Here is a 27,500-nt window from a genome sequence, read left to right as displayed (position 1 = left end):
TTCTTAGGCAGACTTTTGTCTTGCAGCTCTTGTGACCAGATTATGTTGGCATGGTATCTTGCAGGTCCTTGCTGAATACCATATGGACTCTCAACAAGCAAGATTATCCATATTGATGACAGATTGTACCTTAACAAAACTGCAGGCAACAGTCATATTTGTTAGATTCTGAGTTATTCACTGTAAATTGAATATAGCACTCAAATTATAATGTGATTATTATAATCTATAGGTTACATAGATTACATAAGTCTTGGTATACATTGGCACCAATGACATGGGTTGACAAGGTGAGGAGGTCCTGAAGAGAGATTTTGGGGATTGAGGTAGAAGGCAAAAAAGAGGACCTCCAGGGCGGTAATCTCTGGATCGCTGCCTGTCTCATATACCAGTGAGCAGAAGACTATGACGGTTCAGCAGGTAAATGTGAGGCTGAGAAATTGCTGCTGGGGGCGAGGCTTCAGATTTTTGGATTATTGGGAACACTTTTGGCGACGTTTCGACGTGCACAATAGGCACGGGTTACACCTGAACCCAAGGGGGACCAATATCCTGCGGGCAGGTTTGCTGCAATTGTTCTAGAGGGTTCAAACTAATTTGGCATGTGGATGGTAACTGGAATGATAGTGCTGAGAGAAAGGTAGTTGGCTTACAAACAGAGGCAGTGTGTAGTGAGACTCCTTGCTAGACGGAGCTAATGACAAGGCAAAATTGCTGTCAACAGGATGAGATGCAATGTAAAAGGTAGCCAAAATTGAAAAGGGTGATGAATACAGGACTGAAGGTGTTATATTTGAATGCACGCAGTATGCGGAATAACGTAGATGAATTTGTAGCATTGTTACAGATTGGCATGTGTGACATTGTGGACATCACTGAGTTCTGGCTGAAAGAAGATTATAGCTGGAGCTTAATATCCAAGGATACACATTGTGTCGAAGGCAGAGGCGGTAAAACTGAAACCAAATCATCAGAAAGAGGTGACAATGCGTCAAAAGGTGTTTAATTGTTGGGGTAGAGCGAAGGAAGTGCAAGGGTTAAAAGACCCTGATAGGAGTTACACACAGACCATCAACTAGTAGTCAGGATATCGTTTACAAATTAAAATGGGAGATAGAAAATGCATGCCAATAAGGCAAATCACAATAGTCCTGAGAGATTTCTTTATGGAGGCAGATTTGGAAAATCAGGCTGGTGCGGGATCCCAAGAGGAGGAAATTTCTAGAATGTCTCAGAGTTGGCTTTCCAGAGCAGCTCAGGTTTAAGCCCACTAGAGAACACCTGATCTGGATCGGGTGTTGTGCAATGAACCAGAATTAATGAGAGAGCTGAAGGTAAAGGAACCCTGAGGGAAAGTGATGATAAGGTGATCAAATTCGCCATGAAATGTGAGAAGGAGTAGCAAAAATCAAATATATCAGTATTAAAGTGGAGAAAAGGGAATTACAGAGACATAAAAAAGGAGTTGGTCAAAATTGATGTGAAATAATACTGCCAGGGATGATAGTAGAGCAGCAATAGCTGTAATTTCTGGAAGCGATTAGGAAAGCACAGGATATACAGTATACATCTCAGAGAGGAAGAAGTATTCTAAAGGCAACATGGCTAACAAGAGAAGTCAAAGCCAACATAAAAGCCAGAGACAGGGCACATCATATATTAAGAATTGGTGGTAAGTTAGATGATTGAGAAGCTTTTAAAAACTAACAGAAGCCAACTAAAAAGTCATTAAGAAGTTAAAGCTGAAATACGAAAGTAAGCTTGCCAGTAATGTGGAAGAGGATACCACAAGTTGTAAAAAGAGAGGTGAGTGGATATTGGACGGCAGGAAGACAATGCGGGAGAGCTAGTAATGAGGAACAAGGAAATGGCAGACAAACTAAGTAAGTGTTTTGCGTCATTCTTCACTGTGGAAGATACTTGTAGTATGGTGGAAGTTCAGGAGTGTTAGCAGTCAGAAATGTGTGATGTTGCCATTACTAGGGCGAAGGTGTTGGGAAACTGGAGGGCCTGAAGGTAGATATTGTACGACACCTGGACCTGATGGTCTGCACCCCAGTTCTCTTGAAAGAGGTGGCTGAAGAGTCTGTGGAGGCATGAGTAATGATCTTTCAATGATCACTCGATGATGGAATGGTTCCGGAAGACTGGAAGATAGTGGAGAGAGGAAGAAGAAAGGAAATTAAGGGGCAGTTCGTCTGACCTCAGTGCTTGGGAAGATGTTTGAGTTGATTTTTAAGGATGTGTTTTCGGGGTACTTGGAGACACATGATCAAGTTGGCCATATTCAACATGATTCCCTCAAGGGTAAATCTTGCCTGACAAATCAGTTGGAATTCTTTGAAGAAATAACAAGCAGGATAGACAAATGAGAAAAGTAGTGTTGTGTACTTGGATTTTCAGAAGGCCCTTGACAAGGTGCCAGACATGAGGCTGTTTAACAAGTTCAGAGCCCATGGTATTACAGGAAAGATACCTGGTGTAAATAAATCAGTGGCTGATAGGTAAGAGGCAAAGTGCTACTGACCAGTTGAAGCACAGCGAGACAGACAAACTAAAAACAAAGCGAAGTGAGAAACAATGAGAAAATAACATGGCCCAGCACGCACATAGACTGTCAAGTTCAAAAAAAGGCAGCAAACGAAGGGATACACAGATTCAAAAACAATGAGTACTGACCATAAATAAAAACAGAAATGGCTACATTGGAAAGCTAGACAAGTTTGATTACAAAACAGATAACTGGATTTTGTATACCAAGCTAATTCAATAGCAGTTTAAAGCAAATAAAATGGCCAATGAGAAAACAGTGTCAATTTTATGAAGAGCATTGGGTTTAATTACAGACAGTTTGTTTAAAAGTTTAACTGCTCCAACCAAATCATTATAAATTTCTTTATCTGTTATTGTGGAAGTAAGGCAGTACCATTTAGAACCAAAACCATTATTGATTGCAGAATGCTTTCCATCTCAAAAGTGACACTAGCATGTATAAAACAGTGGCTGATTGGCAGGAGACAAAGTGGGAATAAAGGGAGCCTTTTCTGGTTGGCTGCTGGCGACTCATGGTGTTCCACAGGGGTCTGTGTTACGATTGCTTTAATCAGCAGTCTGGTCTTTACAGTCTGATGGGAAGTATGTTTGCAATTATTCCATTGAAGCATTGAGAGTAACATTTTCGGATGAAATTTAGATGAGAAACAAGAAACTAAATCTGGATTCTCACAGGTTTTGTTATGGCAGAGGAAATTTCAATATCCAGCAAATAAAAGCAAATAATCTCACCATTGGTATATATTTAAGAAAGGGTAATTGAGAGCTGTAATATTTATGAACATAAACTGAATATTCTATTGTAAATGTGGAATGATAAAATTACCTGTTTATGCCAAAATACTGATCATTTCCCATTTTTCATTTTCTTAATCTGTCCAGATGTGAAAACAAATACCAAATACAGGTACTGTAGGAGTATCGATGAGGATGACAGTAGCAGCATTCACCGATCAAGAATGCTTTCTGCCAGCCAAATGCCGCATTATGGAACATCATCTGCTCACTGCCTTGTTGATCGACAACAATTATTATCACCCAGCAACTCTCTAACGTCTGTTCGTACAACTTGTTCAAAGAGAAGCTTTACTGACAGAAAGGTAACAAACACGGTTCATTTAACTAAGTTAATTTTTTCCAATGTTTGGTTGTCTCTAGTATTGGGAGACTGATGTTGTCTTGTGTATATGGGAAATATTTTACAAATATTGGTTGATTGTATCATTAATCGTACCCCACCCCCTTGATCCAGCCTACATGAGGCACTACATTTCTCTCCACGAATTTACAACAACTTGGAGGTTTTGCCTCTGGAAGATAACTGGAGTACATCCTAGAACCCAAGTAAAACTGATTTACGTTTTCAGCAAAATTTCAAAGGTGATCTTAAGCAAAAAATTGATTGGCTGATTTTCATTGGCACATTTTGACATCATGACAATTTCCTTTAACTCCCTTTTGTGAAAACAGGAAATATTGGAAGTTCACAGAACAGCCATAAAAGCGTACATGTTATCATTTTGTTTTCAGTTCTTCAGAATCCATAACTAAGCTTGATCAGTTTTCAGGCATTAATTTTATATATCAGTTTGTTACTTTATATTGATATTGAATGTATTGTGCTGTTCGGGTAAAATTTATATTTTGTGAGCATGTAAGCGGAGGCAAAATTATGTTTCGTGTTACAATGAGGGAAAGGGGTGTTTTAGTATCTTAAAGTTGGGAGTTATTCTGATTGCTGTGTACAGCAGGTTCATTAATATTTTGAATGCGCCGTAGATGCCATGTTTTAACAGCAAATGACTAAGATATCCTTCTGCCAGTGAGTTAAGGAGTTTTTGATCTTGAAATGAGAATATGTTAGGTGGATAGAAATTTTCATGACTAATTAAAATAACTGATTACTGAAGTTAAACATATCAACACTATATGCCAACTGATTTTAAGGATAAATATGCTATAAACTTTTTATTTTTCCTACTGCTTCGATTTTCTTCTGTTCGCTCAATGTGATTTTTCCCCCTCTCTTTTTCCCTGCGTAATGCTTTTTGGTCTTTTTTACTGGGTTATTTGAATTTCTTCCTTTGTGACTGCCTGCAAATTTCAAGGTGTATAATTTATACATTCTTTCATAATGACTGTGCTTTGAATCTTGGAAAACTTTTCCTCACATCTCATTTGTATAGTGGTAACATGATGAAATGAGGCAATGGGGTTGAATTAAAGAGATTTAATCAAACTTTTATTTTTAGTGGACTTTTATCATCCTTTCATGCAGCATATTTCAGATCACAGAAATCAGCTTGATTTTAAAAATACACTTGGTGGCCACTTTATTAGGTGAACTGCACGTCTGCTGGCTAAAGTAAATATCTTATCAGCCAATTATATGGCTGCAACTCTCTGCATAAAATCATGCAGATATGGTCAAGAGGTTCAATTGTTCAGCTAAACATCAGAATGGGCAAGAAATGTGATTTAAGTGACCTTGGAGTGATTGTTGTTGGCGGACAGAATGGTTTAAATATCTCAGAAACAGCTGATCTCCTGAGATTTTCATGCACAGTTTTCTCCCGAGTGTACAGTGAAAGGAGTGATCAGCATTAAACTGCTTTAATCCCATCCCTTTGATCAAGTCTTTTGGCCACCTATTGTGAGCGGCAATACTGTGCTCAAGAATGAGAGAGGTCAGAGGAGTAGGGCCTGACTGCTTCAGGCTGACAGGAAGGTGACAGGAACTCAAATTACCACACATTAGAATAGTGGCGTGCAGAAGCTCACTTTGAATGCACAAGATGTTATACTTTGAAGTGGACGGGCTACTGTTGTAGCCACAAATATACACTCAGTAGCCATTTCTTTGGTACAGGATATACCTAATAAAGTAGCCACTGTGTGTATACTTGCATGCAAGATTAACTTGGATTTTTATTACATTTTTAACAGTCAAAGGTGTTTTCAAGGAATATAATGCTGACAGGAGTAAAAAGAACGGTGGATGAAAGCCTGAGTAAGGAGATGCAATTAAAGGAGTTTAATATAGAAGTACAGGAGGAGGAAATGGCCATTCAGTCTGACAGTGTTGTTCACCATTTAATGATATTTTAACTGATCTGTGAACTAACTCTACTGTATATACGTGCTCTTCGTCGGTATCCCTTAATAACTCCGGGTAACTAAAAGGTATTAAACATTGACCCGAAAAAATCTTTTTCGTGGAAGATGGTTCCAGATCTCAACCATTTAAAAATTTATCTTCCCAACGCCTTATGTCAGACTAGCTGCTCTATAATTTACTTTCTTCTTTTTCTCTCCCTTCTTGAAGAGTGGAATGACGTTTGCAATTTACCATTCCTCTGGAACCATGCCAGAACACATTGCTTTTTGAAAGATTATCAGTAGTGCCTCCACAGTCTCTCCAACCACCTATTTCAGAACCCTGGGATGCAGATCCTTTCTCCAAGTGAATTGTCTTCCTTCAGACTCTTCAGTTTCTCAAGCACCTTCTCCTTAGAAGTGGCAACTTCACATACTTCCGCCACTTGAAAATCTCTAAGTTCTGGCAGGCTACTAATATCTTCCACAGTAAAGCCTGATGCAAAATGCTTAATCAGATCGTCTGCCATTTCCTTGTGTCCCATTACCACCTCTCCAGCATCACTTTCCAGCAGTCCAAATTCTTCAGTCGCCTGTTTTACACTTAAAATATCTGAATCAACTTTGTTTGGTCCTCTTTAATGTTACTGACGTGCTTACTTTTGTGTACCATCTTTTCTTTCTTTATCACTTTTTTAGTCACTTTCTGCTGGTCTTTAAAGGCCTTTGCAGTTTTTTCGCTCTACCCATGATTCTACACCTTTGTCATTTCTTTCCCATGATTTGATTCAATTTTTTTCCCAACATAGCACTCCCCCTCCACGTCCTCGGCCTACAAGTTTGCCCTTTCAATACAATGTGTATCCTTGGACATTAAGTTCCCAGCTATAATCTTCTTTCAGCCACAAGTCAGTGATGCCTACAATGTGATACATGCCAATCTATAACTATGCTGCAAGTTCATCTACCTTATTTGGAATAATGTGTGCCATCACCTTCAGTCCTGTATTGATCATCTGTTTTGATTTTGGCCTCCTTTTACCTTGCAACTCATTGCATTACCTGTAATTTTGCCCCATCCTCAAGCTCTCCTTGCTAGCAGTCTCACTGCACACTGCCTCTGTTTGTAAACTAACTGCCCCATCCTCAGCCCTATGACTGGTTCCCATTTAGTTGATCCCACCCGAGAAGCTCCAGCAAAGCTGCCCGTGAGGATATTGCTCCCTCTCGGGTTCAAGTGCAATCCTTCCCATTGATCCAATCTGAAACATCCTGGACCTTGGTACCTGGGAGGCAACATACCATCTAGATTTCTCTATCCCGCCTACAGAATCTCATTTCTATTCCTCTAACTATGGAACCTCCTATCACTGCTCAGTCCTCTTCACCTCCTCCGATCCACAGTGCCAGAAACCAGGTTGCTGCAGTTCCACTCCTGCAGCTCGTCCCTCCCAACATTATCCTTACTCTTGAGGGTACAGTCACAGTCATACTCTACACTGGCTGCCCATTTCCCTTCTATCTCCCTGTACCTCCTATTAATCACTTCCTCAGTCTCCCGCATGAGCCGAGTTTCTTCAACCAGAACTGCACTCAAAACACCAAATGTAGCTTGACCAAGGTTTTATACAGCCGCCACGGGACTTCCCAACTTAGTACTCAGCAGACTTAATTCAGATAGTGGGCACACAACACTCCACATCAGTGTACCTATGCCCCTAACCCTACTGTCCCTTTCACTGGTCCATTTCACTGTCACTAGCTGGGTGCCCCTTTTCCCTCTGGCTTTGTTCACACCCCAAGAAACTATAATAGAGGAATAGGCTATTATTCAAGGGTACCAATAGATTCTAAGTTGCATTCCTATCCCTCTGCCCAAACCTTGACCTAGGATGTTCCAGTTTCATGGATGTATCTTAGTGAGTTCCCTTTCCTACCTGTATCAGGTAGCTGTGTCACTACAACAGCTGCCACACATCAGCTGCCCTTCAGCTTCTGTCAAATTGTGTTTCATGTTTTCTATCAATTGTGTTTTCTATTCAGTTTAATTAATTTGTTAATACGACAAAGCCTTGCCTAAAACTTTGTACGAGGCTAACATTTCCCTCATTCTAAAGAAGGGTAAAGAGGAAACAGATCCAGTCAGCTATAGGCCTATTGCACTCCAGAACTTTGATAGAAAGGTAATCACTAAAATGCTGGCTAACTGGCTAAATAAGCATTTGTCATCTATCATTCATCCTGATCAGACAGGATTTGTCCCAGCAACACACATCAAAGTTGCTGGTGAACGCAGCAGGCCAGGCAGCATCTGTAGGAAGAGGTGCAGTCGACATTTCAGGCCGAGACCCTTCATCAGGACTTAGTTAGCCTGAAACGTCGACTGCACCTCTTCCTACAGATGCTGCCTGGCCTGCTGCATTCACCAGCAACTTTGATGTGTGTTGCTTGAATTTCCAGCATCTGCAGAATTCCTGTTGTTTAGGATTTGTCCCAGGCAGGTTCTCTTTTTCCAATGTCACACGCCTCCTTAATACTATGCTCATCATGGGAAAGCTAATGGGGCAGCAATCTTATCCCTTGATGCACAGAAGGCTTTTGACCAGATAGAGTGGCCTTACATGTTTGAGTCACTGTACAGATTTGGGTTTGTCGAGTCATTTATAACCTGGGTAAAACTGATATACGCCAGCCCAATGTGTTCTATAATAACTAATGGTGACAATTCAACTCTGTTTCCTCTGCACCGTTCAGTTCAGCAGAGTTGCCCTCTCTCGCCAGCCCTCTTTGCCGTCGCGGTAGAGCCCCTCACCCTAAAAATAAGAAGTCACTCAAATATTGTGGGTTTGAAAGTGGGAGGTATTGAAACACTTATAAGTTTATACAACGACGATGTGATACTGTTCTTAGAAAAGTCGGTCCCCCTTCTAGATTTAATCACTTCTTTTGGCAGACTATTGGGATACTCAATCAATTGGACAAAAAGTGACTTTGTGCTCCTCTCCGACGTCTACACGCCAGGTTTTTTGGAAAGTGTCTCATTTAAGGTAGTTAAAGATCACTTTACTTATCTTGGCTTGGCAATACCCAACGATCCTGAATTAATATTTAAATTAAACTTCGTGGAGTTTATCTCAAAACTTGAACATAGAAAATTGGAAAACCCTACCCCTGTCCATGATTGGTCGTATAAATTCAATTAAAATAGTTTCCCTTCCTAGGTTTCTCTATCTTTGTCAAAATCTCCCCATTTTTCTTACATCAACCTTTTTTAAAGAATTGGACTGCATAATTTTGTCTTACATCTGGAATTATAAGAACCACAGGATTTCGAAAATTCATTTGCAAAAGCTCAAGTCTGAAGGAGGCAAACAACAGGAATTCTGCAGATGCTGGAAATTCAAGCAACACACATAAAAGTTGCTGGTGAACGCAGCAGGCCAGGCAGCATCTCTAGGAAGAGGTGCAGTCGACGTTTCAGGCCGAGACTCTTCGTCAGGACTAACTGAAGGAAGAGTGAGTAAGGGATTTGAAAGTGGGAGGGGGAGGGGGAGATCCAAAATGATAGGAGAAGACAGGAGGGGGAGGGATGGAGCCAAGAGCTGGACAGGTGATAGGCAAAAGGGATACGAGAGGATCATGGGACAGGAGGTCCGGGAAGAAAGACAAGGGGGGGGGGTGACCCAGAGGATGGGCAAAGGGGTATCTTCAGAGGGACAGAGGGAGAAAAAGGAGAGTGAGAGAAAGAATGTGTGTATAAAAATAAGTAACAGATGGGGTACGAGGGGGAGGTGGGGCATTAGCGGAAGTTAGAGAAGTCGATGTTCATGCCATCAGGTTGGAGGCTACCCAGACGCAATATAAGGTGTTGTTCATCTTTACAGTAGAGGAGGCCGTGGATAGACATGTCAAGTTACTGGCCTTCAGTTATCAATGTTTTGTAAGTCAATTGGGTTATGTAACACTGATAAGAACAAAGCAGCAATTTATGTCATCCGGGACGTTGTTGTGTTTAACCCAGGAGGAATAGAACTGTAATACATTCTCATGACTGAATCTAAACTCATGCCATCTGAGCTGATATCTACTGTATATATTTTGGTACTGGTACTGATTAATTGTATGTCAAAGTTCCCATTCCCATTCTGACATGTTACTTATTTTTATACACACATTCTTTCTCTCACTCTCCTTTTTCTCCCTCTGTCCCTCTGAATATACCCCTTGCCCATCCTCTGGGTCCCCCCCAGACTGGGAGACCGCTTTGCTGAATACCTACGCTCTGTCCGCCAGAGAAAGCAGGATCTCCCAGTGGCCACACATTTTAATTCCACATCCCATTCCCATTCTGACATGTCTATCCACGGCCTCCTCTACTGTAAAGATGAAGCCACACTCAGGTTGGAGGAACAACACCTTATATTCCATCTGGGTAGCCTCTAACCTGATGGCATGAACATCGACTTCTCTAACTTCCGCTAATGCCCCACCTCCCCCTCATACCCCATCTGTTACTTATTTTTATACACACATTCTTTCTCTCACTCTCCTTTTTCTCCCTCTGTCCCTCTGAATATACCCCTTGCCCATCCTGTGGGTCCCCCCCCTCCCTTGTCTTTCTTCCCGGACCTCCTGTCCCATGATCCTCTCGCATCCCTTTTGCCTATCACCTGTCAGCTCTTGGCTCCATTCCTCCCCCTCCTGTCTTCTCCTATCATTTTGGATCTCCCCCTCCCCCTCCAACTTTCAAATCCCTTACTCACTCTTCCTTCAGTTAGTCTTGACGAAGGGTCTCGGCCTGAAACGTTGACTGCACCTCTTTCTAGAGATGCTGCCTGGCCTGCTGCGTTCACCAGCAACTTTTATGTGTGTAGTCTGAAGGAGGGCTGGGATTACCTGTATTTAGACACTATTATTGGGCTGTCAGTGCTAGGGCTCTAATGTTTTGGCAACAGGGGGCTCCGGATAACCTAGCCCCTGGGGTTCCCTTGTGGCTATGTATGGAGTCTAACTCCGTTGTCAACTCTTCCTTGCCGGCCATGCTGTGCTCTAAGTTAGAAAAGCCTGGGACTTCAAAAAGTCTGAGTTTCATTTTGAAAAACTCCGTCAGAATTCTAAATCAGATTACGAGTGTTCTGAATCTACCAGAGACCTCTGTACAAACACCAATCTGTTTTAATCACTCCTTTCTACCCTCATGGTCAGACAAAACCTACCATGCTTGGAGGGAGAAGGGTCTAGTTTCTATTGAAGACCTGTACATAAAGGGACAGTTTGCAACATTTAGTCTGCTGAAAGAGAAATTTGAGCTGCCTCATTCGCATCTTTTTCATTACTTACAAATTAGACACTGCGTCCAATCCAAGATTTGTAATTTTGAAATCCTTCTAGGATTGCCTGGGACAAGAGTTTATCTATGATACAGGCTTGCTCTGTTAACAGCAGACACCAACTGATCCAGTTTAAAGTTGTCCACGGTCTTCACTATTCTAAGCTGAGGTTGCACAGGATTTACCCTTCTGTCTCGCCAATGTGTGATGTCAAGGGATGGAGGGCATGTTGTCACACACCTTTTGGTTTTGCCCTTCACTGCCTGGATTTTGGTCCAAAATATTTGACTGGTACTCAAAGGCCGATAAAAGATCCTTCCCCTTAGAAACTGGTCTCGCCATCTTTGGCTGTTCGCAGTACACTTTATGCTTCCCTACAGCCGTACAACAGTCTCTGATGTTGGGGGTGACTGTCGCCAAAAGACTTATCTTGAAGGAATGGAAATCACCCTCTCCCCCTTCCTTCTGGAGATGGATGGCTGACATGATTTCAGTCATACAGATGGAGAGACTCAGGTTTTTGAGAATTCAGTTATGAAATTTTCAGCTATCTGGGATCCATTTCTTGCCTACCTAGACAAGATATGCAGATATTCCCAAGTTTCAGTCCAGCCGGCCCCTTGCATGATTTCGGGGGCAGATGAACAATTTCCCCTCAGCTAATCTCTCACAACCCTCATTCGAGACTTAATGTTTAGCATTTTTGAGCACTCTGTATAACAGCCATCCCTCTAATGTTATGTCCCTTTTTTTCTTTTTTCTTTGCTTATTTTATTTTTACACATGTCTGAGCTTATATGTTCTTGTTGATTTTATTGTATTTTTTTTGAAAATTTTGAAAATAAAGTAGTTAAAAAATACAACATAGATCTTAACTTATAAATATTAATTAGTCGTTTCACTTGCATTTACCTCTACGTTTGGAAATTAAATGAACGCATTCAAACAGACTAAATTTTGAATGATTACTGTCTGGTGCTATGTGAATCAAACCAACACACAGTGTGACTGGGACTATTTGTATGTATTTAAAAATGGGAACATTACTAATTTTAATACATTTGTCAGATGTTCTTTCTTAACTTTTGATACTGGAACAGTATCTTTATAATAAAATTATATTTTCTTTAAGGAAACTGAACATTTGAGAAGTGAACAAAATCAGATTCATCCCAGTGAAGGTAAAGCCTTCTAGATTTATATTTAAAAATGCATGTACTTCAATATTGGTACAGCTTGAATTCTAATCAGCAGCTGGAGGGTTAACTCTGAAAGGAACAATGTTCCTTTCTTCTTTCAATTGAGATATGAAGCACACCAGAGGCAAAAATTTTCAATAAAGAAATGGTCACTGGGATCTGCCAGTCTGTTACAGGTCAAATGCTTATGTCTGGAGTGTGCCACTGACAATGTGTAAACTGGGAGTTAAATTATTAAAACTGCTATCCATTTCTGCAACTACAAATAATACCTAACATCTTCCAAAAAACTCTCTGTTATTTGCCAATATGCATATGTTGTTGTTCCTTTTCATGCCTTGCGGCACATTGGGTGACATTGTTTGCTGTTTCCTTATCATTTGTCTTCTTGTTACGAGGCTAAATTGCTACCACGACACTCAACCCAACAGGGATGGAAATCATGCAAGGGACCGGCTAGACTGAAACCTGGGAATATTTGCCTGGAAGTCTAGTGCTGATGTCACTTCACCGGCAAATATGCTTATAACTACCACCAAAATATCCTCACTGACAAAGCCTTGCACCAGATTTTCAAGACTCATTCATTCAGAAATAGTCGTGTGCCATCATATTCCAGTAACCATACTGAAGCAGCATTGGCTCCTTGTAGACAAATGCTGTCACTGAATTCATAACTCTTCTCCACTGAGAAGGTTTCTGACGGTGTAAACGACACATTTAGACCAAAGCCCCTCGGCAATTCTGGAAGCGACCATCAAAGTGCTGTCAGATGTTTCTTCACTAGAGCCAGCGCAAACTCCATGGAGCATCTCCACACAACAACTGCTGGAAAAGAACGAGGAGGAGGAGAGGAAGAAACGTGAAGAACGAAGCAAGTAGTAGCGAGGATCTTTCTGCTCACTTTGGGGAAGTGTTTTTAAATCCTGAACCTCAAGTATTTTTTCCACTTCGCTGAATAAGGGTTCCAAAAATTTAGTCTCTGGCCACTGATGATGTGCCATATACATCATCCAGAAATATGAATTCAAGATTATCTCTTCTTGAATGTGAATGTATAAACAAAGTAGTGTTATCCTCATTGACAGAAATAAATGGATGTGGAACAATAAATGTTGAAGCTGCACCTCGTAAATGAAAAAGAACCTCTGTAATATTTGGAGACTCAAAGTTCAAGCCTGTAAAGCACAAAATCCCTTATAACTGAGTATAGTCATAGTCATACTTTATTGATCCCGGGGGAAATTGGTTTTTGTTACAGTTGCACTATAAATAATTAAATAGTAATAAAACCATAAATAGTTAAATAGTAATATGTAAATTGTGCCAGGAAATAAGACCAGGACCAGCCTATTGGCTCAGGGTGTCTGACCCTCCAAGGGAGGAGTTGTAAAGTTTGATGGCCACAAGCAGGAATGACTTCCTATGACGCTCTGTGTTGCATCTCGGTGGAATGAGTCTCTGGCTGAATGTACTCCTGTGCCCACCCAGTACATTATGCAGTGGATGGGAGACATTGTCCAAGATGGCATGCAACTTGGACAGCATCCTCTTTTCAGAATCCATCCTCTGCCCCCATGAGCAAAAAATGTGCAAGTAATGAAGGGTCTGATTAAATAGTGCAGGAGTAGTATCACTTCCAAAGATTTTAATTGAATGTCCATATGGCACTGACTATACATTTGGTACGTTTGCACTGTCAAAGTACGTATACACTATTCAACCTTGAGATTCATCTGACAGGCAGCCATGAAAGTAAAGACACCCCAAAAAAAATTTTGAGACTGTCAAACACTGACTGTAGAGAGATAAAAGAAAATCATGCAAACAGTAAATGTGAGCAAATAGCGTTGTGAACTGAAGTCCGCAATGAGAGCCGACCCATCGAGCCTTCGTTCAACACAGAGCAGAACAGCGAGCTGAACCGGCCCATCCCTTGTCTCCAGTCCTGCACCCTGAGCTTTTCAATCTGGCCCAGAGACTAAATCATCATCCAAACGTCAGGTTCTGTTGCTCCGGAACCTGGATCCAGGATCCGATATCTGGCCGCCTTGATGAGGCCAGTACCTGACCTTTATGATTTGGCACAGAGCTTAATTTGGTGGAACTTCAGTGCTTCCTTGCCCTCGGTTATTGGCCCACTGCATCACCTCGCTTCAGTTCTGTTTCACTGAAGTCTCTAAGTCCAAAGGGAAGTTTGTGTCTTCTGTATCTTTAAACTCATTCAAGGAAAAACATGGAATCCAAAAATAGGGATGTAACTTCGATCTCTAGGAAGAGGTGCTGCCTGGCCTGCTGCGTTCACCAGCAACTTTGATGTGTGTTGCTTGAATTTCCAGCATCTGCAGAATTCCTGGCGTAACTTCGAGTTCACTTTGAGGGAGGCGTGGGTATATCATGCAGCGTGATGAGGTCTGCATATTTTTTCAAATAAATTAATTCTTTAAATGAACAACAATGGTTAATTAAACAATGAATATACAAGGTCACTCAAACATTATTGAAATATTAAATACATAACAGAAATTACATGTTATTAATTGTGATGTTCATTTACCAGAAAAAGTGATTAAGTTTCAGAGTTAAACACATTATTTCTTTGCCATTTCGGTTATAATTTTAAAGACGAGTAACAATATTAAAGATAAGTATCCAATGAAACTATTTAATCATTCTCAGGAGTTGGACATTCGACAAAGTATGTTTACTTTCCACACAGCTATTTTGTAACATATTTGCCTTTCAGATGGTTACAGAAATTATCAACCACCAGTCCAATCCTCTTTCTGTTCTTTGGAGAAGAATGTTTGTAATCCATCCAGGGAAAGATTGAGAGTTACATTTTCAGATGAAATTCCGATTAAAAACAATAAGCTAAGCGGTAGAAGTACCCCTGAAGATGATAATGCCAGCTGTCACAAATCAAGAATGCCTTCCACCAGCCAAATGCCACACCAAGAAACATCATCTTGTGATCAACAAAGTGGAGCATCAGCTGGCTTTACTGAGCACATCAATACAGAAATTACAGGCAATAAGAGTTCAGAAAGACAATCAAAATTAACCAGAGCCAACATGGAATATATTGACAAGAGATTGGAAGCGACAAAAACAAGCAGTTTAAATTCTTTGCAGTCAAGTTATAATGGAAAGGTAACACACAATTTATTTAACAAAGTTAATTTTTCCAAAGTACAATTGTCTGCTGCCTATGCTAGATAATAAGGTTGTCTTCAGCATGAGGAAACTAATGTGGTATTGTGTGTATGAGAAATACTCTTAAGAAATTATTTGACTGTATTCACGTTCATACTCCACCCCCTTAATTCAGACTATGTGAGGCACTACATTTCTCACCATATCTTTACAATAGCTTTGAGGTTTTGAAACCAGGACATAGCATAACCACATAACCAAAGCCCCGGGTCAGACTGATTCTAGTGATTTATGTTTTCAACACAACTTCAAAGGTGATTTTAGGCAAAAACTTGATTGGCTGATATTCATTGGTACTTTATGATGTCATGAAAAGTTCCTAAAAAACTCCCTTTCGTGAAAGCAAGATATACTGAAGTTCACGTGACATCACCAGAGCAAATATCATGGATTCAGAGGAACTGGGAGAATAGAATACAGTCCTTCTGGGAGACGGTGGATGAAGAATTATTAAAATAGCTGTGGGAGTTAGGAGCTTTGTGATTGATGTTAGTAGCTGGTGTTTGTCCTGAAATTGCGACAGAAAGATTCAGAAAAGTAAGGAAGAATTAAATGTTGATCTTGTGAAGTTGAACATGTGGTGCTAAATGGCAATAAGAGGAAAGTTTGTGGCAAGTACAGAGAACTAAAGATGGGAGGTTTTTCAAAGAATAAGAAAAGTGTTGGGGGTTTCTTAAAGGAAACCAAGAGGGTAAAGAACAGTTCATAAAATGTCATTCATAGGTGAGATCCTCAAGCAGTTTATCTGTGTATGAAAGGCAGAGGGCTTGTTAGAGTGATGTCTGGGGTTAGCATATGTGGTAAATAACTTTAAATGACTTTAGCAGTCAGCCTTTATTACACAGTACTGATTCCATTCCACTTTAACATGCTATTCACGGCTTTCTGTACACTTGTAATTTCTGTTGCTTTTGCTCTCTCAATTGCCACACGCAACTTTCAGTGAGTGCAACTCTGACAAATTGCACCGTTTCTCCCTGGGGTGAATGGTTGTGATCACGGTTGAGGGCTCTCTTGGGTCTCCAGGGTTCTTGACCTGATGTTCCCTGAGTTCAACATCTACCAGTTCAGCTCCTCATCCTGTTCATGATACCTAGCAATTCCATAACCACTGACCTGAACAGGTCCAAGTGTGAGTGCCAATTTTAAAATTACTCACTCACTTCAACTGCTGAGACTGCTGGCCCACACGATGGGTCGCAAGAAGGAATCCCTCTCCTGACACCAAAAGTTGCATGATTGTTGTCACAGGGGGAAGTACTGGTCGGTATGAAGCAGTCCCTTTATTTGACAAAATATCACAAATAAACTGACAGCTTTTGGAGTTGAAAGAGAGAGACCCTTTCGGAGCAAGAGATCTGCTTGATCCAGCAATACACAACTTTTTATGTACCAAACATCAAAGAAATTTCAGGACAATTCTAGCAATGCTTCCTTTGAACAATATTTAACAGTTTCAAATACCTGGATTTTTCCACCAACACTCCTCCCTGTTCTCACCTGTATTACACACACCCAAATGCACATAAGTAACAAATTTAAATTAACATGGTCACCGAATTTTAGGAAAGATGTCAACAAAATAGAGAGAGTACAGAGAAGATTTACTAGAATGATACCTGGGTTTCATCACCTCAGTTATAGAGAAACGATGAACAAGTTGGGTCTTTATTCTTTGGAGCGTAGAAGGTTGAGGGGAGACTTGATGGAGGTATTTAAAATTATGAGGGGGATTGATAGAGTTGACGTGGATAGGTTTTTTCCATTGAGAGTGGGGGAGATTCAAACAAGAGGACATGAGTTGAGAGTTAAAGGGCAAACGTTTAGGGGTAACATGAGGGGGAACTTCTTTACTCAGAGAGTGGTAGCTGTGTAGAACAAGCTTCCAGCAGAAGTGGTTGAGGCAGGTTTGATGTTGTCATTTAAAGTTAATTGGATAGTTATACGGACAGGAAAGGAATGGAGGGTTATGGGCTGAGTGCAGGTTGGTGGGACTAGGTGAGAGTAAGAGTTTGGCATGGACTAGAAGGGCCGAGATGGCCTGTTTCCATGCTGTAATTGTTATATGGTTATATGTTATATGTCTGTTCTTCCAATTAACTTGGTTCACGAACCTCTGTGTGAAGCTTTAGTGGATTACTGTACATGGGTTTGATTCCCACAACTAAGGAAGGATGTGATTGTACTGGAGAAGATACAAAGGACATTCACTGGGATATTGTCGGACAGAATAGGCTCGGGTTTGCTTTCTTAAGACTGGCAATGGGTGGGCTGAAGGACTAGGTAGCTGGTATGGGTACACAAAATTAAAAGACTGTAGCTTGTATAAAGAACTTCTGATCTTTGGAGAGGTGTGAGGGCATTGATTTAAGAACAGGGATAAAAGATTGGAGGAAGAACTTTTCTTTTACCCGAAATCTGGAACACACCACCTGAGAGGAAGATAGAGGCAAGTACAATCATAGCATATAAGAGATATTTCGATAGGCACTTGAGATATCATGGTGCTGAATGGTACGGGCTGGATGCTAGGAAATGGATTTAGTAAAGATAGGAAGGTAATGACTGGCGTAGACATGAGTTCAGGGGCTCATTTCCATGTTATGTGGCTTTGTGACAGTATATTGTCAAACCTGCTGCCTATTCCTTAAAAGTAAATAGTTGATGTAGAAATTCTCATTCTTAATCATTCTGGAGATTTTTAAAATTCAACTGAAAATGTATTTCATTTCCCTTTCTGAATCAATTCTGTACTTGATTTTGCAATGACTTCACTATTCTGACTTACTCTTACAGAGGTGTTTATTTAACAATTTTTTTCAGTGTGATTAGTTCAGGAATTAAACAATGTTTGATCTGTTGACATAAATCTCAAGAGTCTATATTGTGCTGGATTTGCCCCCTTTTAAAGTATCTTCCTGTGCATGAGCTCATGGGAACTAAGTGAATATTAGACACTGTAACTAAAAATGGACTCTTCTTCACAGTGGTCATATAAATTAAAATTTGCCATGTTTCAAAACTGATATTATTTGAATGCATCTGGCAAACTAAGTATACTTCAGCTATTTTGTTATAACCACTCGCAGTGGTATTATTTTGATTTGAATGGGTAATTTCCATCAGTTGACAGGCTTATCAGCTGTGGTTATTCCTCACATTTGCAAAGAAGTGTCCAAATGATCTGACATAAATTAGAAATGGTGATTTTTAAATGAACTCTGAATCTCTTGTACATGTTAACATATTGTAACTATATTTCTCCTTTTACCAACAGACAACTCTGCATAAATTGCCTGAAGTAGATCAAAGTGGTGATTATAATCCTCGAATTCCATTGGGGCTCAGATCTGGCAGCTCTGCAAACGTTTCCCCACACTTGCAGAATTTACTTGATCTGGTGGACCGTCACTGGAGTGGTTCAAATTCACTCCACACAAACCAGAGGTTCCTTAGTAAGTTGTCTTCCTTTATGAACAGCTAGGTAATCCCCCAGGGTTGAGGTCAAGAGATAAAATTCACAAGTTATCAACTCTTGGTAATATTGATTAGACTTTAAATGAAGCATGATTTTGAGGCAACAAATTTTTATTGAACATTTGCATAAAACTAACTTGTAAAGTTCATTCAGCAAACTAAAACTAAGTAAGCAGATGATGAGGAGAAACCAGAGATGACCAAAAGTTTGTTCACAGTTGTTTTCTGAATAACTTAAAAAAGGAGAAAAAAAGATGCTAGGTTTAGATTTAGAGTTACAATTGCCTTGTCTCATCGATACAACTAAAAAACATTCATAATGCTTCTCCATATCTTATTTATAAGTAAATTTTAAAAAACACTGAATGTATTGAATGGCAACTGAAGTGCTATCCTAGAACTTCCAAATCGCTGCAAATTTACTTTGGACCAGTGATTCTTTTTTTGTTTGTTGCCATACACTCTTCTATAGACTCTGCTGAAGAACTGCTCTTCAATGCGCTGGACACATTGGCCATTTCAAAAATTCAAAGCCAGGAACAAAAGGATAAAGTGTTAACAGAAGAAAGCAGATCTCTGCAGACCAGAACAGCGTCTGGTCTAGACACTGCAAAGTTCCCTCGTATTAAACATGAATTAACTCAGAAAGAGGATGATTTGGTAAGCATCATTTAATCTGTGTCCACCACTTCCACTGCTACAAATCAATTTGTGAAATATAATCTGACGTTACAGAAACCTGTTAACTCATCTTATTGCAAACGAATGTGCGATAGATCCAAGAGTGGTTCTGCAGAAAACACAATGGATAATTAATGGTGGGGGGGGGATTTTCCAGTCAACCTCTGAAATTCTTCAGCTCTTTCTCCACACGGAGATCCCTGTGGTGTGGCAATTCTGACCCTTGTGCAATATTTTCTTCATTTATTCTATTAGTAGTTTTCAGCTCCCTGTTGCAAAAATGCTGAAATTCTCTCCCTAAGCTTGTCAGCACCTTTAACCTTTTATTTCCTTCATAACCACATTCTCTAAAATCTACCTTTTGACCGAGCTTTTGGTCGCAGATCAAGCATTACAGGTTAAAGTTTGTTTGATAATGCTCCTTTTCAGAGGCTTCGGATGTCTTATAGTGGTGTTGTTTCAACTTGTTATGAAACAAATGTTTCAAATTTTAAACTATTTTATTTCATAAGAGCTTAAACTTCCCAAGAAGCATGCCATTTTCAAATCTTCTTTCAGAAATTTCCTTTACAACTGGAGGCACAGTGGTAATGCAAATTATACAGGATTTGCACTGTGATCTCTGATATTTAAAATATTGGTAAAGTATGTATCTTATAGAGAAGAATGAAGAATGTATATTTTTCTGCACTATAAAAAGGCATGTGTCTTTTTCATATCTCAAGTTTGAAAAAGTTCTGAAGATTGACTTTGATATTTGCTGTTGACTAAGGGAACAGTGACATCTTGTTTTAATACCTTTTGAAGGAATCATTAAATGGAAAGTTTGAAAAACTGATCGAGGAAAACAACAAGCTACATTCTCAGTTAAAGAGCTCAGAACTTGTGAATTTTGCTGAACTTCAACAACGCAACAGTAGGTCTCTTTTTCTCATTTAAAATGTTTCTGTAGGTATATTATGAGATGAAAATAGAAAATGCAGGAAATATCTCAGCAAGTCAAGCAGTTTCAATGCATGGAGATAAAGAGTCATTCTGGCTAATGATATGTCATGAAATTTGGAAAGTTTTGCAATCGTAAGTTGCAGAGAAAATGAAGGGGTGGAGCTAAAGGATGTGTTTGTGATCGGGTGGGGATGGAAAGTGCCTGAAATGACACAAATATTGGTCATCTGAGAAAAGGCAGTAAAAGCTCAATCATAACAGATCTGGCTTCAGGACAAGTAAATATTCTAGTAACAATGGAAAATGAGGAAAAATGAAGATAGTTGAGGAAAACAATGCTGCAAATACACACCATTCACACAGTATTTGTGGAGGGTTTATGGTTGTATACAGAGTTAATGATTCCATTTGATGACTAGTAATGATAAATTCTGGTTAAAAAGGCTAATTATTTGAAATTGTTCAATAGGTTTGAATAGGTACATTTAATATACATCCTGAAATTTTTTATTCACAAACATCCATGAAAACAGAGGAGTGCCCCAAACAATGAACGACAGTTAAATGTTAGTAACGTGAAGCCCCCCCCCACCGTTCCATGCACATGCAGCAGCGAGGTAATGACCATACCCCCAACCTCACCAGCAATTTACATATTATTTTCTTGTATTTTGATGTTCTTACATACGAATCCAGATATCCCATTTGGTTTAGTTAACCACCTACTGCACAATAGCAATATTTTGGGAAAATTCAAAAAAATTAAGGATTTTGGAGCGAATTATTGCAGTAAAAATGTAAATGTATAATAGCCGTGCCACTTCAAAACCTTTGCTGCTAATTGTTATTTTAATGTTTACCCACCAAAGGTCAATGTTGCTTGACAGAGATTTAACCTAAATGTAAACCAAAATGATCAATAATTCCTGTAAAGTGATGAAACGTTTTGTTTGTCTGTTCTCTTAGAGGAACTTCACAGAGAAAATGATAGACTAAATTTGGAAGCAGAATATTTGCATCAGCAATATGAAGACTACATTAAATTACAGGACACTGTCTCGATGTTACAAGAGAGTCATAGGTAATAAAAACATAGAAAAACAACTGTGGTATTTCAGAAAAAGCATCAATTTGAAAATAAGGAGAGGTGTGTTCATATCTAATATTTTATTCAGAATCTAGGGTGTCAAATGTAGTAAGCAATGTGATGAAATTTCAATATATATTACTTTATTTGTTTCTTAACCTCTCTACTCCTTAAAATTCTACACCTAAAAAGTATTCAAATTGTTGCCTTTCTCCTCAAGGCATTTACTTTCAAGAACACTGCAGTCCCACCAGAGCTATTTGCAAGGCCAGATTGAGTACAATAAACTGTAGAGATGCAAAGGGAAAACAGACAGGAAAGAGAGAATAAGCAAATAGAATATTCCAGCTTAAAGGGGAACCCAGAAACCTAGTCTCTTCTCATTTGCTGTTACATCGCTGGCGTTCAGGGCAGCAATGAATGTCCTTCATCTCTGGGGTGCTCACAGCTTCCTTCATCATATCAGGAGCTTCCTGTCAGTTTTCACTTCTGACAGCCATGCAAGTCCCTGGTGGAGACTCAGGAATACCTTCACACTCAGGTGGAGGATTCTTCATTGCTGTTTCCGTAATAATTATGTTTTACCAGTCAGGGTGTTAGATCTGAGTGGAATTCCTCACCTTGGAGGACCAGTGGACCATTCTTAGTCTGGACTTTGCCTTTTGACCTGTCTGGCATGGACGATCCTACCAAAAGCCAAAGCATAAAGCTCCGACCCCAGCCAACGTACTGTAGCTCTCAGGGTAATTGAGGTTGTGGTCTTCTTGGAGGAAAATCTAGCAGGCTCAAGGATAAAGGGGGGGAACATTTGCTTGGATGCAGAGAATGTGAGTGGAAGACTTAATGAGTACTTTGCTTCAGTATTTACCAAGGAAAAGGATATGGAGGACCAGGAGATCAGTGCTGAGTGTATCAGTACATTACGGTGTTTAGAGGTCAAGGAGGAGGAAGTGTTGGCTCTACTAATGAGAATAATAGTGGAAATGTCCCCAGGGCCTGATGGGTTTTTGCCAGGTTATTGAAGAAGGCAAGGGATGAGACTGCTGGAGCCTTAACTGGTATCTTCGTGTCCTCTCTAGCCACAGGAGAGGTCTGGAGCACTGATGAGTGGCTTAGTTGTACCTCTATTTAAGAAGGGAGCAAGGGAAAATTCATGGGAACTATAGACGGTGAGTCTCAGGTCAGTTGTCGGGAATTTGCTGGAGTATATGAGAATATAAGAGATAGTGACATGAAAGTTGTTCTCCCTGCTACACTGGACTCACACCAGTTTGCCTATAAAGCAAACAGGTTCGCGGAGGATGCCATCTCATTAGCTCTTCACACTGTCCTGACACACCTGGAGGGAAAGGACACATACGTGAGAATGTTGTTTGTTGATTATAGCTCTGCTTTTAATACTGTCATCCCCAGCAAACTCATCTCCAAACTCCACCAGCTAGGCCTCAGATCACTCTGCAACTGGGTCCTGAATTTCTTGTCAGAGCGTTCACAGGCAGCGAGACTGGGCCCTCACCCGTCCTCTACTACTATCCTGAACACTGGTACTCCACAAGGTTGTGTATTGAGTCCCATACTCTACTCCCTCTTCACTTACGACTATGTACCTGCATTTAACACCAATACCATCGGCAAATTCGAGACGACACACAACAGTGATCGGGTTGATCTCCAACAGAGACGAATCAGCGTACAGAGTGGAGGTACAGAACTTAGTGAGTTGGTGCTCAGAGAACAACCTGTCTCTTAATACAGCAAAGACTAAGGAGCTAGTTATCAACTTTGGAAAGTCATGGGATGACGAGTACGCTCCAGTCTACATTAAAGGAGACATAGTGGAGAGAGTGTCCAGTTTCAGGTTTCTGGGAATAGTCATAGTCATACTTCATTGATCCCGGGGGAAATTGGACTTTCGTTACAGTTGCACCATAAATAGTAATAGAACCATAAATAGTTAAATAGTAATATGTAAATTATGAAATAAGTCCAGGACCAGCCTATTGGCTCAGGGTGTCTGACCCTCCAAGGGAGGAGTTGTAAAGTTTGATGGCCACAGGCAGGAATGACTTCCTATGACGCTCTGTGTTGCATCTCGGAGGAATGAGTCTCTGGCTGAATGTACTCCTGTGCCCAACCAGTACAGTATGTAGTGGATGGGAGACATTGTCCAAGATGGCATGCAACTTGGACAGCATCTTCTTTTCAGACACCACCGTGAGAGAGTCCAGTTCCATCCCCACAACATCACTGGCCTTACGAATGAGTTCGTTGATTCTGTTGGTGTCTGCTACCCTCAGCCTGCTGCCCCAGCACACAACAGCAAACATGATAGCACTGGCCACCACAGACTATATTTATTTTATTTGTTTTATAGCATTGAATATGGGAGTTGCAAACTCATTTTTGCTGTATTGGTGAATGACAAATTGTACTATGCAATGACACTAAAGATACTTCATTCATGAGTATTTGGAAACCCATGCTTAATTAGGGCAGAGCCAGTGTGGATTTGTACAGGGCAGGTTGTGTCTTACCAACTTAATTGATGTTTTTGATAAAGTGATGAGAGAGATATGTGAGTGGATGTTGTGTACATGGATTTTAGTAAGACATTTTACAAAGTCCCTCTTGGGATGCTAATGCAGAAGGTTAAGATGCATGGGGTCTGTGGCAAGTTGGCTCTTTGGACTCACAAGATGGAAGACAGCGGTTGAAGGGGCTCATTCAAAATGGAGGCCTGTAATTTTGGAGTTCTGCAGAATCTGTGTTGGGACCTCTGCTGTTTGTGATGTATGTAAATGACCTGGATGAAATTGTAGTTGGTGGGTTAGTAAGTTTGTGGATGATAGCAAGATTGTGGATAGTATAGAAGACTAACAAAGAATATAGCATAATATAGATCAGTTGCAAATATGGACAGAGAAATGGCAGATGGATTTTAACCCAGATAAAAATGAGGTGTTGCACCTTGGTGGGGCAAATGCAAGGAGACAGTAGACTGTTCAGGGCAAGATCCTGAACAGTGTTGCTGAGCAGAGAGATCTTGGGGTGCATGTTCATAGCTCCTTGAACTTGCCTACACAGGTTGATAAGATGGTTACGAAGTCTCATAGAATGTTTCCACTATTACTAGAGTCATTGAGTTGAAAAGTCATGAGGTTATGTTGTAACTTTATAAAACTCTGGTGAGGCCAGATCTGGAGAGTTACATACAGCTTTGGTCTCCCCACGATAGGAAGAATTTTGGGGCTTTGGAAAGGATCTAGAAGAGGTTGACCAGTGACACTGGATGACTCCGGACCTGCTGGAAGTGTACGATGTTATGCATCTGACTGCCAGTTATCAGACCCCAGTACCCTCATTTACACACAGAAGGGGGCAGGGATAGCATAAGGAATTAGAGACCCATCTTTTTGTTGAATGTAGACTACAAGATGCTGCTCAAGATCATCGTCAACAGGGTCAAGCCCATTGATTCCAGAATAAAGGCTGGGAGATTCGGATTCATTGGATTGCTGATACCACTGAACATGACAAATCAAATAGCAGCTAGTGTTTTGTCATCTGCTTCAACTTGTCTGATGAAAGTAAATTTTATATTTGGAAGTACAGTTGTAAGCTTCTAATATCAGTGATATTTCTGCTTTGTTATTCTGTTCATTTATTTGTTATCTTTTTTTAGAGCCATTATATCCTCAAATAATTATTTAAAAGAGCTGCTGAACGCAAGTTCTACTCGCCAGAGGACAGATATGTCAGATCTTGACTCTCGGCACACAGAAGCATTGAGCAAACTGTCAGCTTCAGGAATCTTAGATCAACCCTCATCGCTCAAATACAGCCAGCATAGAGATAGAGATATACTGTAATGAAAGTGCATTTGGTACAGGAACTCATTTTAGTCATGTAACTTCATGAAAAATATGCAATTCTAAATAAATTAATCTTTGTTGGAAATTGTACATGAGCAAATCCTAAATTATTTTTAGTACAAATAAAACCTTTTATCAAAATTTAAAGTTAGTCTCCAATAAATATGCCATGTTAATATAAAGGTGGAATAAGGAATATAAAAGTGGATAAGTCTCCAGGTCCGGACAAGATATTCCCTAGGAGCTTGAGGGAAGTTAGTGTGGAAATAGCAGGGGCTCTGACAGAAATATTTCAAATGTCATTAGAAGCAGGGATGGTGACAGAGGATTGGTGTATTGCTCATGTGGTTCCATTGTTTAAAAAGGGTTCTAAGAGTAAACCTAGCAATTATTGGCCTGTGAGTTTGACGTCAGTGGTGGGTAAATTGATGGAAAGTATTCTTAGAGCTGGTATATATATTTATCTGGATAGACAGGGTCTGATTAGGAACAGTCAACATGGATTTGTGCGTGGAAGGTCATGTTTGACAAATCTTATTGAATTTTTTGATGAGGTTACTAGGAAACTTGACAAGGATAAAGCGGTGGATGTTGTCTATTTGGACTTCAGTAAGGCCTTTGACAAGGTTCCACACGGAAGGTTAGTTAGGAAGGTTCAATCGTTAGGCATTAATATTGAAGTAGTAAAATGGATTCAGCAGTGGCTGGATGGGAGAAGCCAGAGAGTATTGGTGGATAACTGTGTGTCAGATTGGAGGACGGTGTGTAGCGGTGTGCCTCAGGGATCTGTACTGGGTCCAATGTTGTTTGTCATATATATTAATGATCTGGATGATGGGGTGGTAAATTGGATTAGTAAGTATGCAGATGATACTAAGATAGGTGGAGTTGTGGATAATGAAGTAGGTTTTCAAAGCTTGCAGAGAGATGTAAACCACTTAGAAGAGTGGGCTGAAAGATGGCAGATGGAGTTTAATGCTGAAAAATGTGAAGTGCTACATTTTGGTAGGACTAATCAAAATAGGAGATACATGGTAAATGGTAGGGCATTGAAGAATGCTGTAGAACAGAGGGATCTAGGAATAATGGTGCATAGTTCCCTGAAGATGGAATCTCATGTGGATAGGGTGGTGAAGAAAGCTTTTGGTATGCTGGCCTTTATTAATCAGAGCATTGAGTATAGGAGTTGGGATGTAATGTTGAAATTGTATAAGGCATTGGTAAGGCCAAATTTGGAGTATTGTGTACAGTTCTGGTCATCGAATTATAGGAAAGATGTCAATAAAATTGAGAGAGTACAGAGGAGATTTACTAAAATGTTGCCTGGGTTTCATCTCCTAAGTTACAGAGAAAGGTTGAACAAGTTAGGTCTTTATTCTTTGGAGCGTAGAAGGTTGAGAGGGGACTAGATAGAGGTGTTTAAAATTATGAGGGGGATTGATAGAGTTGACGTGGATAGACTTTTTCAATTGAGAGTGGGGAAGATTCAAACAAGAGGACACGAGTTGAGAGTTAAAGGGCAAAAGTTTAGAGGTAACATGAGGGGGAACTTTTTTGCTCAGAGAGTGGTAGCTGTGTGGAACGAGCTTCCAGCAGAAGTGGTTGAGGCAGGTATGATGTTGTCGTTTAAGTTTAAATTGGATAGATATATGGACAGGAAAGGAATGGAGGGTTATGGGCTGAGTGTAGGTCGGTGGGACTAGGTGAGAGTAAGCGTTCGGCATGGACTGGAAGGGCCGAGATGGCCTGTTTCCGTGCTGTAATTGTTAGATGGTTATATGGTCATGGTTAATGCTCGACCACCTCGAACTAAATACATTGCATTGAAGAATGGGCAGAGTTGACATTGGAATCAGTTTGTATGGAGAGAGGCCTCAACTGATCATTGTGTCTTCAAAGCCTTTTTAACATCAAAAGTATTATGTGTGATGTTTACATGAGGAAGCCTTGGTTTTGCTTTTTATTTGTAAACTGTTGGTAACATGCAATGAATTGGTGACACGTTTCTAGAATGTCACAAATATTTGTATCTGGTTTGCTAAAA

At 40.2% G+C, this 27,500-nt stretch overlaps 1 protein-coding gene across 1 annotated transcript in view; it reads left to right on the top strand.

The window, feature by feature from the left end:
• The window catches only part of LOC134338172 (centrosomal protein of 72 kDa-like), an 81,284-nt gene extending 54,788 nt beyond the window's left edge, over positions 1–26,496 (top strand). The window contains exons 15-22 of the mRNA XM_063033784.1: positions 3,436–3,653; positions 12,112–12,160; positions 14,925–15,331; positions 18,672–18,849; positions 19,344–19,531; positions 20,360–20,468; positions 21,464–21,578; positions 25,267–26,496. Of these exons, the coding sequence (XP_062889854.1) occupies positions 3,436–3,653; positions 12,112–12,160; positions 14,925–15,331; positions 18,672–18,849; positions 19,344–19,531; positions 20,360–20,468; positions 21,464–21,578; positions 25,267–25,453 (1,451 nt within the window). The 3' untranslated portion in view covers positions 25,454–26,496. The remainder of the gene's footprint in view (positions 1–3,435; positions 3,654–12,111; positions 12,161–14,924; positions 15,332–18,671; positions 18,850–19,343; positions 19,532–20,359; positions 20,469–21,463; positions 21,579–25,266) is intronic.
• Positions 26,497–27,500: the final 1,004 nt, after the last annotated feature.

This window comes from Mobula hypostoma, chromosome 26 (assembly GCF_963921235.1).
Source record: "Mobula hypostoma chromosome 26, sMobHyp1.1, whole genome shotgun sequence".
NCBI classification, from domain to species: domain Eukaryota; kingdom Metazoa; phylum Chordata; class Chondrichthyes; order Myliobatiformes; family Myliobatidae; genus Mobula; species Mobula hypostoma.
The sequence above is the reverse complement of the archived record's forward strand: the minus strand, read 5'-3'. Positions and strand labels throughout refer to the sequence as shown.